The sequence below is a fragment of the Sabethes cyaneus genome, chromosome 3 (assembly GCF_943734655.1).
Source record: "Sabethes cyaneus chromosome 3, idSabCyanKW18_F2, whole genome shotgun sequence".
Classification (NCBI taxonomy): domain Eukaryota; kingdom Metazoa; phylum Arthropoda; class Insecta; order Diptera; family Culicidae; genus Sabethes; species Sabethes cyaneus.
The window spans coordinates 212,423,635-212,443,052 of NC_071355.1; the positions used below are offsets into that span (position 1 = coordinate 212,423,635).

The 19,418-nt window shown below is 41.5% G+C and overlaps 1 protein-coding gene across 1 annotated transcript in view; it reads left to right on the plus strand.

The window, feature by feature from the left end:
- Window positions 1–19,418, plus strand: part of LOC128741307 (putative uncharacterized protein DDB_G0277255) — a 224,431-nt gene that overhangs the window by 195,320 nt on the left and 9,693 nt on the right. The window contains exons 4-5 of the mRNA XM_053837035.1: window positions 13,381–13,487; window positions 13,759–13,855. Of these exons, the coding sequence (XP_053693010.1) occupies window positions 13,381–13,487; window positions 13,759–13,855 (204 nt within the window). The remainder of the gene's footprint in view (window positions 1–13,380; window positions 13,488–13,758; window positions 13,856–19,418) is intronic.

The following is a 19,418-nucleotide window of genomic DNA, read 5'->3' on the forward strand; positions in this document are numbered from 1 at the left end:
TGCTGAGAAAATTTCCCATTTTCATTGAAAAATATTGGTTATGCGATACTTGGTTCAAGAGTTATGTATTTTTGAAATAAGTGATGTCCTTGTTGATTGGAATGTAGCACCTAGGCTTTGCGTTATTTTCACAAATGATGGTTCCATACTTTCACCCGGAAGTGTACGCCGTATCGGTGGACGGTACGAAAACTACGTTACTTCCGCAGATTGAACGTACCTAGCATATCGCGTCCCACTTCATGCTTTATAATTACATTACACTGCTCTAAACGGAAACAGACAGCGCATCGGTAGCAGGTGTATTCAAGTTGGTACGGCAATCACTGAATCTATCATATCATGGCATATCACAATAATTACTCTTTCGTAATCAAACTTTCAACATAGAGTTGTAGTTTATTCTAATGTTGGAAATATAGCTATTTTCTGAGTCATGGATCCAAACAATGCGAGTAATTTATTGCGATATTGTAAACCTTTGAACGTTTGCCTTCAAGTTCTATAAATCTAAAATGTAAAATTAAAGGCTAATCGTATCGGCCCAAATACATTGTTTTTAAAACCTTGAAAGGTACAAAATCATTTTGCAAATTGATGGCGAGTGTTTAACATTCATGCAGTAGGTACTACTGAAAAATAATTTTTCTTTTATTTTAATTTACGTTATCTGACAACTGGATCTACATGACAAAAATTTAAATAACTAACAAATTAAAATTATCTACTAGTACGTAAACGAAGCTTGAATGTTTCACAGCTAACATTAAAGTTGAACAAATGAAATACATTGTTGGGAACTTCACGGTAACTAATTCATTTTATCTGTATACTAATTCTAATTCATGGAACGGAATTCTGAGAAAGTTAGTTGAGCGAAGAATTCTTGAGGGCAGTTTCACATTGATCTTTGCGTGTCTCTTTGTTTTCCTAACGCGTCCATACCCAGTAGCATGCATCTATGCTCATATAGAAGAAGTTCGACTGAATCCGTCCAGGGAAGATCTCGCAGCGTGTCTCCCGAACCTTTTCAGTACAGACTCGATCCGCGCTACAAACAACTGGTGCCATCTCCAGGGTTGAGCGTACAAGTGCAGAAGCAGTACGGATCATGAAAATCTCGTAATTTTCATTAGTAACTACCGTACGCGTGTCTACCTTCGGGTCACGCACGGCACTCCGCAACACAACGATTCTTGGCTTCTTCATGTCACTTTCCGCCCGAAATGGTAACTGCATGCAATTTCACTTTATCGCAGAACAGCGGAGGCACGATCACTTCGACGGGTCTCAACAAAAAGCCCCAGTTCGCTAGCAATACCATCTAGCAGACTTGAGCAGAACTCCCAAGCGTTACGTGACTCCTCTGTTCCCCGACGATCCGTGCGTTGGAGCCATTGGTAATCGCGGCGTTTCAATAGGGAATTTTATCTTAAAAGCTAACAATTATTTTTCCTAGCTCCCAACATGCAACACAAATACAATTTTCGAAATAATTTATTTATATTTATTTTAGGACATGGTCTCATGTTACACATTGCTGTATTATATCGAGAATAGCAGGGGACCGACGTTGTTACCCTGAAGAACGCCAGAGGTACTCTGAAAATCGCAAGACTTAATGCTGCCCAGTTTCACAGAGCGACAGTGGTTTCAACCACCAAGCGAAATCAGCAAAGGCACCTGAACGGCTGCATGTCGAGTAATGCCATTACTTACAGAAGTGCACTCTTTGAAGCAGAGGAATGTAGAGCTCATATGATGGAATTGGAAATGAATGGAAATCTATTCCAGGACCAGAGCAATTCCGTTATCGAAATTTGACCTTCTGTTTTTTTATACGACAGACTTCGCAACCAGCTGTTAAAATACAAGACAGTGCGGGGTCAGTGCTACGATCCTACTGACTCTAACAGCCTCTCCCAGCCGAGATTCGAACATACGACGACTGGCTTATTAGACCAGCGTCTTACCTCGAAGCCAACTGGGAGGCATGCAACGAAGGATTGGTTATAAAAATCTCAGCAACTAAGCCAGTCAAAGCGCTTTATACAGCCAAACCGAAAAAAGCCTATCATTGCTAATCTGAAAAAAACAGAACTAAGTATAATAATAGGACTATTTTATTTTATTTTTATTTTATTTTATTTAACACCGCCTTCGATAAAAAATCGTACAGACTGAATATGCTTATAAACTATGTTTTACTGTGTAATTTCACTGATTCGTTTTTTAAAAAGTGATTTTGGCATGTCGAAGTCAAAAATTTCACCAACAGCGTTGAAGGCTTGAAGACATGAGTTTAAAGGGTTGTTCTGGCCAAAATGCGTCCGGTGGAAAGGTATTGCAAGTAACTGCGTATCGCGAAACCGACGAGGAGGTACGTTGATTGGCACCTGTTCTAATAATGCTGGACAGTCAATGTTTCCCTGCATTAGGTCAAAAACGAACATTCTTTGTTGATTGGTACGCCTACCCGATAGTAGATCGAGTTTGATCAGCTGACACCGAGCTTGATAATGAGGAAGATTGATCGGATCGTTCCAGGGCAAATTGCGCAGAGCAAAACGTAAAATTTTTTTCTGTACTCGTTCGATTGCAAGGGTTTGCGTTACCTGATGCGGGCACCAAACGACAGACGCGTACTCCAAGATGCTACGCACCAACGCGCAATACAACGTTTTGAGTGCGTAAATGTCACTAAAGCTGGAAGCATGACGTCGAATGAATCCTAGTGTGGTGAATGCCTTCGCGGTGATAATTCCGATGTGCTCGTTGAATCTGACTTTCGAGTCAATTGTGACGCCTAAGTCGCATATTGAATAAACGCGATCTACAATGTCTAACCCCAGTGAGTATTGATGGTGTAGAGCATTATTGCTTCGAGTGAATGTTACTATTTTGCATTTCTTGTAGTTGACGCGCATGCCATTGCTGTCGCACCAAATTAATAGTTTGTTTAAGTCCTCTTGCAGTGCCACGCAGTCCGACACCGACAGTATTGTTCGAAAAATTTTCAAATCATCGGCGAACGAAAGTACAGGAGATGACATAGATGTACCCAGGTCGCTTACGAAAATGTTGAACAGCAGTGGCCCCAGTACGCTTCCTTGGGGTACGCCGGAGGGAATGAAAAACGTTCGAGAGCGAGCAGAATTCACTACCACGTATGCCGTGCGGTCCGTCAGATATGAGCTGAGCCATTCTGTAATCCAATTCGGTAGACCCATTTGCTTCAACTTGGCGATAACCAGAATGTGTGGAACAGTATCAAAAGCTTTTGCAAAGTCGATGTATACCGAGTCCACTTGTCGTCTAGCTTCGACTTCTCTGGATAAAGTAGTAACGTAGCACATCAGATTAGTGGTAGTTGACCGGTTCCTCATGAAGCCGTGCTGAGTTTCAGAGATGACTGGAGCAACTGCGTTATATAGCGTGCTGTGGACTAGTTTTTCTAATACCTTGCTAAGGCAACAAAGTAGTGAGACACCACGGTAGTTAGACACACAGCTACGATTTCCTGATTTGTAAATTGGAACAATATAGGCCGATTTCCAAGCAGACGGGAAAGCCCTTTCTCGTAGAGAACGATTGAAAATCAGTGCAATCGGTTCCGCCAGACTATCAGCACAGTTTTTTAAAAGCACTGGAGGAATGTCGTCCGTACCTGACCCTTTGTCAGTGTCCAGATCTTCAAGAGCGGCGATGACGTTGTTTCTGGTTATTTGAAAGGTGGGGAGATTGAAGTCGTGTGCTTGTATATGGGCAAAACAGTTGACATTCTGCACTGGCGCTGCTCTGCTATACACGATTTCGAAGAACGATGCGAAGAGTTCAGCAGCGTCCCTGCTTGTGCAAGCGTCGGTGCCATCGTAGTGTACGGGATTAGGAATGCAGTCGCTCTTTTTCAGCTTCCTGATATAATCCCAGAAACGTGCAGGGTTTTGTTTGACGCTGGACTGGATGCTTGAGATGTAGTTGTCGTAAGTTGCTTTTAATGTTTCTTGATAAGTCGATTCGGCCTGGCGAAGGGATGATCGATCCGTTTCTGACTTGGAGAGAAAGAATCGTTTCCGAGATTTACGAAGTAAGTTGCGCAGGTTGCGCAGTTCCGAAGTCCACCAAGGATTGGCAAAGAGAGAATTGGATGTGCGACGTCTTCTGTGTGGAACGAGATCTCTAATGATTCCATGGAGTGTGCTATAGAATTCACCTAGCGCTTCATCTAGAGAACTGTTGGTAAGAGAAGGCGACCAGTTGATCGTTTCCAACGTACTGTTTAGTAGACTGTAATCGTACGCACGAAAGTCAGGAATGAGAGAATCGTCTCGATCGTCAGGTGGGATAAAATTGTCAGTGTTCTCGTTCAATAGTAAAATAAACGGTGCATGGTGAACATCAACTGGTAACAGCGGAGTCGGCGGAGTGATGAGATCTATGTGCTCGGGATGGTTGACAAAAGCAAGGTCAAGAAGTCTGTTATTCAAGTTGGCGAAGTTGCACACTTGTCTTAATCCCGCAGTTAGCATGCCTTCGACTGTGACATGTTCGTGTTCAGTTGACATGTTGCAGGGAATGAGACCACCGATATCGTCGTCAAACTGCCAGCGTAAGTTAGGAAGGTTGAAGTCTCCTATTGATAGGACAGTGTCAGCATCCAAAGATTGATCTGTCATAGACTGCATAGCCTTAGCGTGCGCAGAGTATATGTCAGAGGCAGAGTGTGGGGGGATGTATATAGCCGCAACGTACAGCGATCGATGACGCAAGTTTATGCAGACTGCAATTTGCTCAAGGTTTTCGCAGTCATCCAGAGGCACGCAATGGCTTCTCAGATGATTCTTGACGCCAATTAGCACTCCACCACCTCGAGAGCGAAGACTGGTTGCCGGATTGCGATCGCAGCGAAAAAGCGTGTAGTTGGAGGTGATTTCGCTGCTGTCAATGTGTTCGTGAAGCCATGTTTCCGTTAGAATGACAACGTCGTAGTCGCAGCTACCCAATAGCAACCGCAGTTGAGTGATTTTAGTCCGTAAACCCCTCACGTTCTGATAGTAGATCGAGAACAGATGATCGGATGCAACCATCGCTTCCAGGATGGGCGACTCACGACTGAAACAATACTGTACTGGAGGAGTATCGGGATTGCTAGGCTGCGAGTACTTGCCTGTGATAACGGGTTGGAAGACCCCCTCTCCATGCTCAGGTACAGGACCGGGACGACTGCAGACCGCTGGCGGGAATAACACGACTGTACTGAGGGGATCAGGGGCTTCCAAAATGCTTGCAGGCGTGCACCCCGGTAGCGGCAGGGTAGAGGTGAATGGTTTCGCAGAGACGGAGGACGAAACGGTGGTTGATGGCGTGGCGCAGGTAGATTGGTGGCCAGAAGCGATGAAGCGGTTTGCGGTGTTCCATACGTTGATTGGTGGGTGGGTAAGAAGGCGAAGTTGGTCAGATCGGCTAGTGATTGAGCTGGAAACAGGGAACGGATCAACACCGGAAGAGGTCGAGAGATAATTGTACTTGCCATTGATGGCAATTTGGAGAACCCCCTCGCCACTGCCGCACACAGGACCAGGATGACTGTTGAACGCTGGCTGCAGTAGCTCGACTGTGGCGGAGGGGTCAGAGGTCTCCATATTGCTAAGTACGGTGCATCCCGGTGACCAGTGAACTGAATGTCTTTCCATGAAGCGTCCCCGTGTTGATGCAGCAATTAGTTGTCGGGCGGGTTTGTACCAGCCACCGTCGTTCCTCCATGTCTGTTTTTTGGCACGTTAACGAATTCCCGGAACAATAATCCAGATGGCCAGGAAGATGGCATCAACGCCTCTTGTTTGAAGCACGGGTCCAGACCAATTTTGAACGATACAAACGACAGTTTCGAAGTGTCTGTCCCTTTAGGTACCAAACGGACAACGTCGATTGACTCATCGTTATCAAAATTAAGGCAGCGGGAAACGACTTTACTAACGTCAACATCGGTAATTGTCGGGTGAAACCCGGATAAATACAACCACCAACGGGGCGATGGAGGAGCCGGTAGAATAGATTGCACCGATAAGTCACTGAAATCGATTGAGCTAGTGCCACGATCAGCGGCCTCACGTACAGCTAGCTCATTATCGCAGCGTCGACGTTTGACTCCTAGTTTTGGCCATTCAGGTGCATTGGATTGCTCATTGCGGTTTTGCGAAAGCATCAAACGATCCACTTTGTCGCTGAGTGACCCAACCGTATCACACAGTTGTTGGAAATGCTCAGGCAGTATTGTGTTTGACGTCGCGGTTGAAACATTGTTCATCTTCTCTGCTACATACGCACGAATGCTCCTGCCGTTTAACTCGTCTTTACATAGTGGACAAATATAGATGGCTTTGCCTTGAGCGAACAAATCTTTATGAGCGCGACCGTTGAAACCACAACACTGCTGCCCAATATGGTAATAAGTTTCACAAAAGCCGCAGCACACCGGCTCTAAATCGTTTATCGGCATCTGACAATGTCCACACTGCCTTCTTTCCATATCGCTTTGCATAGTAGACACTTTACCAATTTGCGAAAACGATTTTGATCAGATTTTGGTGTTTTTCACTTCCATGCAATATCACTTATCGACGGATAGCTTGAATTAACGATACACTTTTAAAAATCACACGAAAAAAGTAATATTCTAAGCGCGCACGAACAATTGCTACATCAAGTAACGGTGTCTCGATAGACGATTTACCGGTCACTTCGAAAGCGAAACCGCAGAACATCTACTCTGCCAGTGCAGTGCACTGTCTTTTTTGTATTTTTATTTTAATTTAGTTTTAACCGCCTGGTCATTCACCATATGCACTAACTCTTCGCAGACTAAGAACTTTCGGTAAAGGAACAATGGAGCCTTTCGAAATGTGGTCCCAATTCCAATCCCAATCAGGTAATAAACTTCGTAAGAAGTGCAATGTCGGACTAGGAGAAGATGCATGAATTGACAATGAAGAACACTTCCATCAATAGTGTTTTGTCGGTAACCAATACCTAGACAAAAGAAAAAGTATACCACAATAGATCAAACTGATGGTCGCAGTGATCTAACTTTCCGACAAAAAAAAAGAAGTGTAAGCTGTAGTGATCATTGATTTGGCCACACTGGTATTTACCCAACACTAAAGTGGTGAGATTATTGTATTGTGTGTGTGTGTGTGTGCGTGTGTGTGTGTGTGTGTGTGTGTGTGTGTGCGTGTGTGTGTGTGTGTGTGTGTGTGTGCGTGTGTGTGTGTGTGTGTGTGTGTGTGTGCGTGTGTGTGTGTGTGTGTGTGTGTGTGTGTGTGTGTGTGTGTGTGTGTGTGTGTGTGTGTGTGTGTGTGTGTGTGTGTGTGTGTGTGTGTGTGTGTGTGTGTGTGTGTGTGTGTGTGTGTGTGTGTGTGTGTGTGTGTGTGTGTGTGTGTGTGTGTGTGTGTGTGTGTGTGTGTGTGTGTGTGTGTGTGTGTGTGCGGGTGTGTGTGCGGGTGTGTGTGCGGGTGTGAACGCAGACCACGCGAGCAACGGTTTTTCGACACAAGAGAATCCGAATCATTGTTAGCGAGCAACCGAACAGAGCAGACGCTCAAAATATACATTGCTGTAAAAAAGTAAATCCGCGTTGCCAAATCCTCCGAAAGCGTCTCCCCGTGTAGTTTACAAAGCAAAACACTCCATCAACAAGACTGGCAACCCAGCAATGCCATCTTGCGAGTTAAAGTTGAACTAACACATACTTGTGTTTGTGTATATTGGAATATGGATGTACACAAACACGTATGCAATGCATTGTCACACTCGCCCACATCCATTCCTTCCAATACATGTACACACAGCTTCAACTTTTGTCAGGAATGGTGCGCTGCTATTGTCTTATGATACTTGTCATTTATATGGGCTCCAGACGAAGAGATTCCACACTCAAAATAATTTTCACGTCGAAATTACGTGAAAAGATATGTGATTATTTTCCATCTAACTTTTCCCGTACTATTTACGTGAATTTAACGTAGTTTGCATTAGTATGCGTGCATTTACGTGAAAATCAGATAGATGTTATTGTATTTTCCAATAATGTTCAACTGAAAGTCACGTAACTCCCTGTAGAGAAATTTACGTGATTTTTCACGTGGAAAGAACGTGTGGATTATTTTGCGTGTACGGTCGCCGTCTTTCAGGTAGCCCGTTTGGATAAAGTGGTGTAAGGACCTTTCAACATTTCCATACACAGGGCCAGGACGGCTGTTGAGCGAAGTCGGGACGAGCATGACTGTGGTGGGCGGTCTTGGGGGTACCGATACAATCCACGAATTAATTGGTTGATTGCCACAACGAGTAGTTAAGCATTTGCCGGCCATTCATCGGATCCATCTGATAAACAAGGCCGTTGATACTCCACACGGAATAGTCAAGAGCCACGTTTGACGAAAAAAAATTCGTCTATTCATATGGCCAAATCTCAATCATTACAGAGCTATTAAACATTTTTAGTTTTCGGCACAAAAACTATGCTAGCCAGCTCAATTCTGTTACTTTCATTCGAAAGCTGAGAAAATTTTGTTTTGAAAATTGCTCTTAAACCTCCTAGCTCCTACTTTATGAAATTAGTAACTTTTTAGAAGCAAAGACTGCCCGTCAATATATATTGGCCAAACTTATCGTAAAATCCAAGCCAGCATAAAGGAACATAGGAATGCAACAGAGAAGAAACGCATAAAGGACTCTAGGGTGGTGATGCATGAACATTAGTCTTCAACATCGAATAGACTGGGACAGTGAAAAATGTTAAAAAACATGCGAAAATCGTCACAGTTAAATGCCTGGGAGTCTATGCAGATATCTGCAGCTGAACAACCGCTAATGAATGATCGCCGCTCTTCAGTTTGACCAAGTTAAGGATGTAGATGCTCTATCTCTTCAAAATAATCAGTTGGACATCACCCCGAAAACATATTTCCCGAAACCGGTCGGTTTAAAAGGTAAACTATCCGTTTTGTAAGAACTATTTATTAGTGTTGTGTCCCGTTACTAAATATTGAGTTATCGTTTCTTACGTCGGCATAAAAAAATTTTTTTTTGAAACAAAAAGCTTTGAAATAAGTGTTTTTCAAGACATTTTGAACAAATTTCTCCTAAAAAGGTGTGACAAAACTGATTGCTATTATTTAAAAATTTAAAGCTCTAGTACCGTTCTACAATTCGTTCTTTGACGTAAAACGCATATCTCTTTTAGTTTCGTTGCAATTTGCTGAGACGGTTCTGAAAACGATTGCAGTATTAACATGTATTCTCTGGAAGGACTTGCGGACATTCACCTTTGTTATGGCTTCGCTAATTGTGCAGCAGCGATAGCCCAGTAGGAGTATGGTTGTAGATTTTCTGATCGTGGGCTACCTAATGCAAGTCGGTGAACACAAATCCAGAAGTGTTCGTTTTGTTACACAATGATTTTAATTCACGGACGTCTACGACAATGCACCATCACTTCCGAGAATGAACACTGTTTTTAACGAGGCTTCGAGGGAAGCCTCAGCCTCATCAGCAAGTCACGCCAGCGATTCACCATAAAATTTTGCGGATCGTGGTATATGATCTCAAGACAAGGACAAGGCAAATTGTGGCACAGCCCCATGTCACACTGACTTGAGATATGGAGCGTGCTGAATTGGGTAAAAATAAAAATACATCCTTTCCACACTACAGGTTCAAAAGCTGCTGCCTGCGAATGTACCTAAGCTTGAGGCTTGAGTTTTACAAGATTATGCAAGTAAAAGTGTAATTCTCAATTCATAGGTGTCAGATTGGGTTCGTCGCACGCGGTAATCTAGTGTGCTATGCGTAATGTATCAACACCTAACACGATACGTTTAAAGTTAAATTACAACGAAACTAAAAGAGATAGGCATTTTACCCAAAGAACGATTTAGAGAACGGTACTAGTGCTTTGATTTGGTGTATAAAAGCAATCAGTTTTATCACACTTTTTTAAAAGAAATTCGATAAAAACGCCATGAGAAACACTTATTTCAAAGCTTTTTGCTTCTAAAAAATTACTAAATTTCATGAAGAAGGAGGTTTAAGACCAATTTTCAGCACAAAATTTTCTCAGTTTTCAAATGAAAGCAGCAGAATTGAGCCAGCCAGCATAGTTTTTGTACCAGAGCAAACAGCAAGCGAAAACTAAAAATGTTTTATAACTCTGTAACGATTGAGATTCGGCCATATGCGTAAAAGATTTTTTTCATCAAATGTAGTCCTCTATCACTCCTTAAGAAATCTGCACTAAGCTACTTAACGGCCTATATATCAAAATTTTCCAGTTTATCCAATTTATCATTTTTAACGTCATACGTTTACTCCTTTTCCAATAAATGTTAACGTCATGACCACGATAGAGTCATACACAAGAAAGAAAGAAAAAGAAATAGTAAGTAACTTTGGTTCTAATAATTTCACCGCCCTCAAAACCCTTGAGAGCGAATGGTCCCTTCAAAAAGCTGAAAAACGCCGTGAAGCATCGTCAAAGGAATTAACCCTAAATTACGCTCCGAAATCTAAAAACCCCTTCTAAAAATTGAAAAAGAAAATCATCTGAAATCAATATTTAAATCGCTGAAAAAGGCTTCAAAAAAAGGTGGGATCCCTCCTGGACAATCAATTATTTTTCACAGTTTGCATATCATTTTGTCCCAGGTCATCCAATGTTTGTTCAGTGCTCGAAAAAATTGACAGCCCTGCATGAAGGCGAATATCAAACGAATTCAACGCATACAGTTTTACTCCTGGTAGTATTCTTTTATCTGTCAGTCCATGTGCATGGCTACTGAACTGCTGACAGTGTTTGTCTTTCTCAGTTTTCTACCCTTCAAAACAATTCATTCATGAATTGCAGTGCTGAATGATTGCCTGACTAACCTGTTTAAGTCAAGTTTCGGCTGATTTTTAAAATCTCAAAGATAAGTTTTTTGAACTGCCTGCTTGTTAAAATCAGCCGAAACCTGGCTAAAAGCAATTATTTAAAATTTCGGAACAATGTTTACATTTATGATAATTTCGTTTGTCGTTGACGGCAAACAACGTTGTCGCTCTATTTCGATCCAGTTTTAATTCGGTGTTCCGCGAGGCAGTATCTTGGGACCTTTTCTGTTTGTTCTGTTCATCAATGATCTCAGTGGAAAAACTAAATTTTTGAAAGAGAATATCCTAAATTTCGTTCTCGTGATAAAAATGATCCTAAATTAATATGGTTCAAACTGCAGAAAAACGCTTCTGGGTCAAAATAATTTTTAAGAAAAAATGATCTTCAATTGAGCTCCAAAGCGCTGGAATGCTTTTAAAGGTTACAAAAAGAAAAGTAGTTTAAAAATCGCTCAAAACTGCTTCTAAAGACCATAAGAAACCTGAATTCAGCTCCTGGAAAGCTACTTCTGAAGTTCAGAAAAAGCCTTATGAGGCAGTGATTCCGAATCAAACTCCAAATCACCGAATTGTATCTCCTGTAACTAGAGTAAATATCGAATTATATTCTTTTTAGATTAAATAGATGTATAGTACACGTGCTAGATTTTTCAAAAGAATCTTGAATGTGTATATAGAAAAAAGGAATCAATCTCTACTACATTTTTCTTGTTATTATATCCCAAAAATCAAAATTTTGGATGGTTTTGGACTTCAACGTCTTTCTAAGGCATGGCCCTTCTTTATCAACAGATTTCGCAGCCAGTTGTTAGAGTACTGGACAATTACGGTTGTACTAGGATCCTACTACTCGACTTTATCTGGCAAGCACCGCCTAGCCGAGATTCGAACATACGACGACTGGCTTATTAGACCAGTATCGAACCTCGAAGCTGACTGGGCGCTTTTTCTTATATCTTATTTACTTTATTTCTATTCGGTTCGCATTTTAAATTCAAAGACTAGGCAACATCTCCATCGATAAACAAACATTAAACATTTCGTATTTTTATTGCTTTCTGGAAACTGATAAAAATAACTTCGCACACACATATATTAAGTTTCATGAGTGGGACGTCACACACTGAAGGAGAAAAAAAAACATATAATAGCTGAGCATTCTTCTTCGCACTTTTTCACAATCCGAAACGAGCCGTACAGGGCTTCAACCAACCGAAACATTCACATACGAGAAGAGCTTTGGCTCCAAGTCGACCGGAGCAACAGCAGCAGCGCCAAGCTTCGACTCCCTCGGGCTTATTGGCAAACAACATCTCTTCTGGAAACATTTTATTGCACATGCAATCGGAAGAATTATTAGCTTTCCGTTCCGTGCCGCACCCCCACCGATGCTGGCTCTTTTCCATCACACATGAGCTCTCTTCAGCAGCGGAGCATCGGAGGAAAATTTATTTCACTCTTATCCATTATTATCTGCGAAGAAAGTCGAAGGATGTTTGGAGATGAGCGAAGTCGACCGTCCCGAGTTGTACGGCGGAAACTGATAGCGAATCGAATGAGATGTTCAATAATTTTCGGTACGTTACACTTTTACAGCTGAAAGACGGCGACGACGACGAGGACGAGGACGACAACAACAACGATGATGATGACGTTGATAGTAATCGATTTCGTCCGCCTGCGACGCGGAAGATAAATCCGGACGATATTATCTGCGCAGATATAATTATAAGTTTTTCTTCGCCATTAACCCCGCAATGTTTGCTCCAGAATCAGATTAGGGATAATGTCGAAAGAACATAATTATGATTATAATCGGATAGCAATCAGTTCATGATACGCGATAGATAGCTCGCGCAAATCGACATAAAAAAGAACCGATCGGAATGGCAGAAAAACAACCGATAAAATGATACAGGGATTATCGCTCGGATTATGATGATTGTTTGCTAAAAGTAAATAGTCTATTACAGGGGTCCTCAGTAAGCCCTATACATACTTTGATATCTGTGGAAAAATATGCTTCGCATGATGTACCACCTATAATGATTCTTATGCCAATAATCTATTCATACAGGAAATTTGCCAGGGCTTTGTGATTTTTCGTGATACAAATATGAACAACTTTCTTAACATTAAAAACATTTTAACATTAAAAACTGGCTGATCGATTTAGATTTAACACATTTCAGCAGAAAAAAAACAACTGTCACGTAGCAGACACTTATAAGATAACCATCTCGCTAGAGCATAATGAAAGCGCTAATACTTAATTGCGAAAAAATATCGTAAGAATAGCACCGCCTTTTCTTCGCTCCGAAAGCTCGAAATAATTCCTTCATTCAGACCGGTTGCGGTGCGGTGAAACTTATTAAAATTAACTCATTCATTTAATTTCATCCGTTTTCTCATTCTCGTCTCTTTTCGTCTTGTGACGCTTTTTCTTTGCAGAAGTCCCTGCTAATTGGACGCATCCCGGTAGCCCAGATGACCGGACCGATCAAACGTGGCCTGCTCTGGCAGCAGCGAGACAGACTTTTCTCCAGATGGAAAGAAAGGTTGGTATCCTGGTTGGAGGTTGGCAGGACATTGGAGGGCGAGAGAAATCATTCAACCCCTTTCGCGTCTGGTTTTTCGTTCGAGCGTAGCGTAGAACAGACGCTACATTGTCTGCTGAATCCTTCAAGAATGTCAATGTCGTCAGTTTTTATGCTCTCGCTGAATGAACCAGTCTGCGAAACGAAGTTATTGACTGTCTTTCGCTGTTGAGAGAAGAAAAAAGTGATCCAACTAATTAAAGCTTCTTTTTTTCGGGTGCGGTAATTGCAGATATTTCATCTTGACACGCGACTATCTCAATTGCTTCAAACGAGCCTCCGGATCGGGATCGGAGAAAATTTCCGACATGGGCCAGTTCATTTTTAAGGTAAGTCGTTTTCTTTAGACCTTGTTTGAATGGAAACGCTTGGTCATTCAACCCTAAATAAATCAATCATGCAATCAATGCATGAACCGAGCCTCCACAAGAATTACCAACCATTGACCTCAACTTACGAGTCAATCATCGGCAGAAGTACACTGCCGCTCACGATAGCTGTCTAGTAAAGGTACATTGGACATGGGGTTGCACCTTAAAATTATCCTAGTAAAAATGTTAGGCTCTGTAGCAATTCCATTTTTCTAAATATTTAACACTAAAATCGTCGAAGTGGAATTTCAATCCCATGACAGGAAAACCTGACAAAGAAAATTTTTGACTAAAAAGAAAACACATTTTCTTAAAATAAACATTCTTAAACTGTTTATTGTAAAACCTTAAATTTGACTGTGAAAGTATAAAATTCAAATTATTTTTTGTCAAACTTTCCACAGCTCTCTGAAGAGTACTGAAGAATGATGCAATAATTTTAGAATTTTAGTAGTAAATAAGTTCCGGAAGCACATTAGCTGTTTGGCCCACCCTACAAGGGACACGGGTTCGTATTTGTTCCGTGCCTACAGAAAAGACGACAAATCGAGAGTGCGTTGTCGTCGGGCGTGCACTACACTGCTGCTGTTGCTGCAGCTGCTTGCTGGGAAGCCCTAAAACTTTATCGTTTTCTCTGCCAACAGCAACAGCAGCGGAGAAGCGAATTGCGGCACACACGGCACAACAGGCTTAAGCGATTTTCCATTCTGTTGCTTCCGGTTGAATGTACTCATTTTTCCGGGCGGATTCTTCGTCCTGTCTCTGTCTGAAGTTCAATGGGCGCGTAGCATGGCTGCATCTGCATCTGCACATTCTGTCAGGTCTTGTGGTTGGCTCACCACCAACCAGAGTGACGGAAAATTCAACGACGTCGCCGTCGATGGCATCGCACCGACGACGATGCCATATCGTGTCAATATCGGTTGTGGAAAATGCAATTAAGCCAACTTTTGCTTCGTGTTCCCGTTTAGGCTCGAAAATCCCAGCCGTCAACGTCGATTAAAATAGTTACGGCCGCCGTTGACGTTGTGCGAAATGTTTGTTAAGCGAGGTGAATATAAATTGATTTTAATTGATTTGGCCCGTCTCGGCAGACGGATTTCGCGTTGTTGACGTTCATCTTTCGTGACGGTTTTCCCATTGTGAGTTACGAATGCGGTATAAAGATTGAACTTTTTGCTGTGCAAGTTCGAGCGATTGGACGGGACGACCGGAAAGGTAAAGCTTTCACTCATTCTAACACAGAAGAATGTGCCCTTGACTCTAAGCTGCTAGCTTGCTTTTCGTTTGATTAGTTTACAAGGATTTGTCGTTATCGGTTATGGGCGTCAATGCAACTTATCTGTTGTACACTTACATTGACTATAATTCACATTTTTTATGGAAACACCGCTTTAAAATTAGTCCTTTGAAATCAAAGTTTTTCCGCGTTTTCCTATTGCCTGGATTAAAAACTTAACTTTTTTGGATTGAAACAGTGCTTTACATTAATTTATTGATGAAATAATTAGCATCTTTCGACACCAAATTAATTCATTGTTGGAAAAAGCTTCATCCTTTGAGACCAAGAACGAATCCCTGAAGCTGCGGGACCCTGAACAAGTTTTGACACCTTATTCAGATGTGAAGTGTACTCCAGCAAAGGAGGTAATAAATGCTAGTCGGACGGCATTAAGTCTACATGTGGCTGACTATTGTCATGATGAAAAATTATAAACTTGTGCTCACGCCAAAGGTTGTTTTCGGGTTGCTGTCATGGATCTATTTTTCGTCGCCAGTCTTTTTCAAATCACAGACAAACAAAATCACCTTTCCACATCATCTGGCTTCAGCTTATAAGGCATAATGTTTTGCTTGAAAATGTCTAAACCCATTTTGCCTTCTGTTTGTCGTAAAAAGGGCCTTCCCAAGACTATTTAAAGTTTGCCTTAACGCAGGTTTCGTCGCCCATCATCACGCAATCGAACTTCGTCAGCATCGTCGTGTACAGCTTCCGGAATCGTGTTTTAATAGCTTTGTTTTGACTTCATCGTAAGTCTAATGAGCCAGGCATCGTATGTTCAAATCTCGACTGAGAAAGGCTGTTAGAGACAATGACATCGTAGCAACTGACCCTGCAATTGTCCTGTACTCTAACAGCTGGCTGCAAAGTCTGTCGTATAAAAAAAACAGAAGGTCAAGTTTCGATAACGGAATGTAGCACCTAGCCTTTGGTTTTTTTTTGCTTTCCGCGGTTGTGGAAGACACGGTGAGCTTGTTCGTGATACCTCGGACTAAGAAGTCGGGGATCAGCTTGAAAACGTTGGCCATTCTTTTTGTACCCGCTACGTTGTTCCGGCTTGCGATTACCGCCCGATATAGGCTCTCTGGTTGTTGGCAAACACTTTTATCACATTGGTCTTACGAATTTCGCTGATTCGATTTGCGAGTGGCTTAGATTCTCGAGGTGTCAAGTTTAAGTTGACCAAATTTGGGGCGTAACACTCTTAGTTGTGCATAATGTTGGTCTCGTCAGATTGTATCGTATGATTGCAGTTGAGAAATAAATTTCGCAACATTTTGTAGTTCTTGTAATACACTACTACATTACTAAGTACTACATTTTTGTAAATCTTGCCTCGTGTTACCTCATACATTTCTTTGTAATCAGTATTACAAGATCTATGCCACCTGTATGTATTTGGGAGAGAATCTTGTAGGCGGCACTCAGCAGCGTTATCGCGTGGTAGTTGCAGCAGCACTTGTTGTATGTATATTGACCATACAATGTTAAACATCCATTCTTCCAGTGTAACGTGCTAACTAGAGATTTTCCACCGTGTTTTAGTGACTTGCTCGGTAGTTCGTCAGTGCCAGACTTTATTGTTGTATTACTTTCTAGAAACCTGGAGCCGGTAGTACTCAATGGTGATAAAATTACAGCAGGCACGTATGTCTCTCGTAGGCAAAGTTACAGCCTTAATTCTGTAAAGGACTATAGGTCTGATTACCATTTTGTACGAGCGACAAATGTTAGGCATACGGACTTTAAGCATACGATCATTAGACATAATGTACTGCATTTTAGTATGTAATGCATTTTAGCATAAATTCATTTCGCATAATGCGGTTTAGCAAAACGTCGTTTGCCATAAAAAAATGTATGTCTGTATGTATGTGTGTATGGGGGTAGCCACCATCACCTCAAGGGTTTCCCATTGTATGCAAGTAGAATTACTGCAGAATCGAATTTATCTACCTAGCAACTTTCATGTCAATGCTGTTCGTGAAGGACCAAAAGGGGTTGGGTGGATCTATAAGCAATGTCGCTTATATGATTCCACGGGAATATAAGACACTCCTTCCAGCATAGTCTCCCGGTTTCTAAATACATAACTTCACCGTGCAAACTTATCTTGCGTGATGATTTGTGTGCTAGAAGAGCGCGTCAAAATCCTCGCCGATCTTATATGGCTGGTGCTGGCTGGTTACCACATCCCTCGCCCAGTCTTCGATTCGTTCGATACCCTGATGCTCATTCCCCTTTACGATAATGATGGTATATGGCAATGTAATAAAATATGTGTTGTATGAATATACATGATCTGAAGATATATGGACAAAAATAGAACAATCTCACCAGCAGTCCTTCGAATGGAATAGAGTTGCATCATTTGAGTTTGCATGAGTGCTTCCATTATTAATTTAATCTTTTCTTCTGGTATCCATGAGCATTATTTAAACTTTTTTCGATCAGAGTTTTCACTGTACAGTAGGAGGTGCTTCATTAGCTAAAACGAAACAAATAAATAAAATAACTTATATTAAGCTACCGACACATCAAATCACATTGGCTTGATCAAATAAGACTGATGGAAGTAAAATAAGGTCATTTAGAAGCCGAATGGCCACTTTACCATCGGTTCCGGAACATCCGGTACCTGATTCCGGGGGACATTTTTGAATTTTGAAATAATTCATCTTGCGGCACATCAAATCACAACGCCTTGATCAAATAAGACAGTTACAAGAGCTATGGGGACAATTTGAAGACAAATGGCCATTTCATCATCGGTTCCGGAACATCGGATGCACGGTTTATGACAGTGGTGCCCAGGCATAGGCATGGTGCGGGCCAAATCAGATCGCCCTTGAATGTCGCGGGCCGCAACAATCTCTGGCCATTCATGTGCATAACAAAATGTAAAATAGGCGACAACACAAACCATTTTCTAGGAATCGCCATAAGATTTAAACTGAAAAGCATTCAGATTCACAACACGCACGAGGCATAACGATTAAACTGAGGGACTTCTATGTCATAAAAAAATTTTCTCCTAAGTCCATCATATTTCAAATCGTAATCATCAGAAAAAAAATTTCAAAAAAGGAATTATATAACTTTACAGAAGATTGATCAATAATAAAAAAGATTTATGATACCTAAATATTGAAAACCATAAAATAATATTGTATAAAAAAAAATCATCAGTGGAAAAAATCGTAAGAAAGGAATTTTCTGACTTTTGGGAAGATAGACCAATAATAAATAAATCATTTCTGATACCTAAAAGTTAAAAACTTGACATAACAAAATAAATTGTTCCAAAAATGATGATTAGATTATCTGGGTGATTCGATTATCCGGGCTGAAAATAAAAATGATCACCCGGATAATCGAGTCCGGGCTGTACGTCCATCAGTCTTATTTGATCAAGCCGATGTGATGTGATGTGTCGCAAGATGAGTTATCCTAAATTACAAAAATGTCCCCGAAAACCGGGTACCGGATGTTCCGGTACCAATTCTGACGTGGCCATTTGCTTTCAAAATGTCTTTATTATACTTTCAATAGTCTTATGTTATCAAACAGATGTAATTCGACGTGTCGCAAGGTAAATCGTCCTGAAAATCAAAATTGTCCTCTAAAACCGGGTACCGGATGTTCCGGAACCGATGGTGAAGTGGTCATTTGGGTCCAAAATGTCCCCATCGTACTTCCATTAGTCATATTTTATCAAGCCAATGTGATTGATGTGCCGCAAAAAGAATTATCTCAACGTATACAAATGTCCCCCGGACCTGGTAGTAGCTGTTCCGGAACCGACGCAGAAGTGGCCATTAGTCAACAAATATTCCCTAACATACATTAGGTGCCAGTTTTTGACCATACCTTTCAAACGAGGTAAAGAAAACGAAATTCGGATTGAAAATGGATGAATGAGAGCAATTTCAAAACTTGTCGTTTTCGACCCCAATGCATAATATGTAACTTTTTTTGCTGTAGCTCTTCTAGATGTCGCTGAAAGCTGAAACTCCCCCACAATGTTAGTTTTCGAAAGTTAGGAAAGGTCAGAAAATTTCAAGTCTAGCTCGTTCCGTTACTGAGTATCAAGCTTTGTAAATATGCCGATGAGTCGAAAACGACCCCAATGCACTAGGAAGGTTAAATACGCAGCCCTGCTTCCGGCGAAAAAGGGCTGCATATTTAAACGAATGTGAACGAAATCGCTGTCGCGTTTACTCTGGCGGTACCATTAGT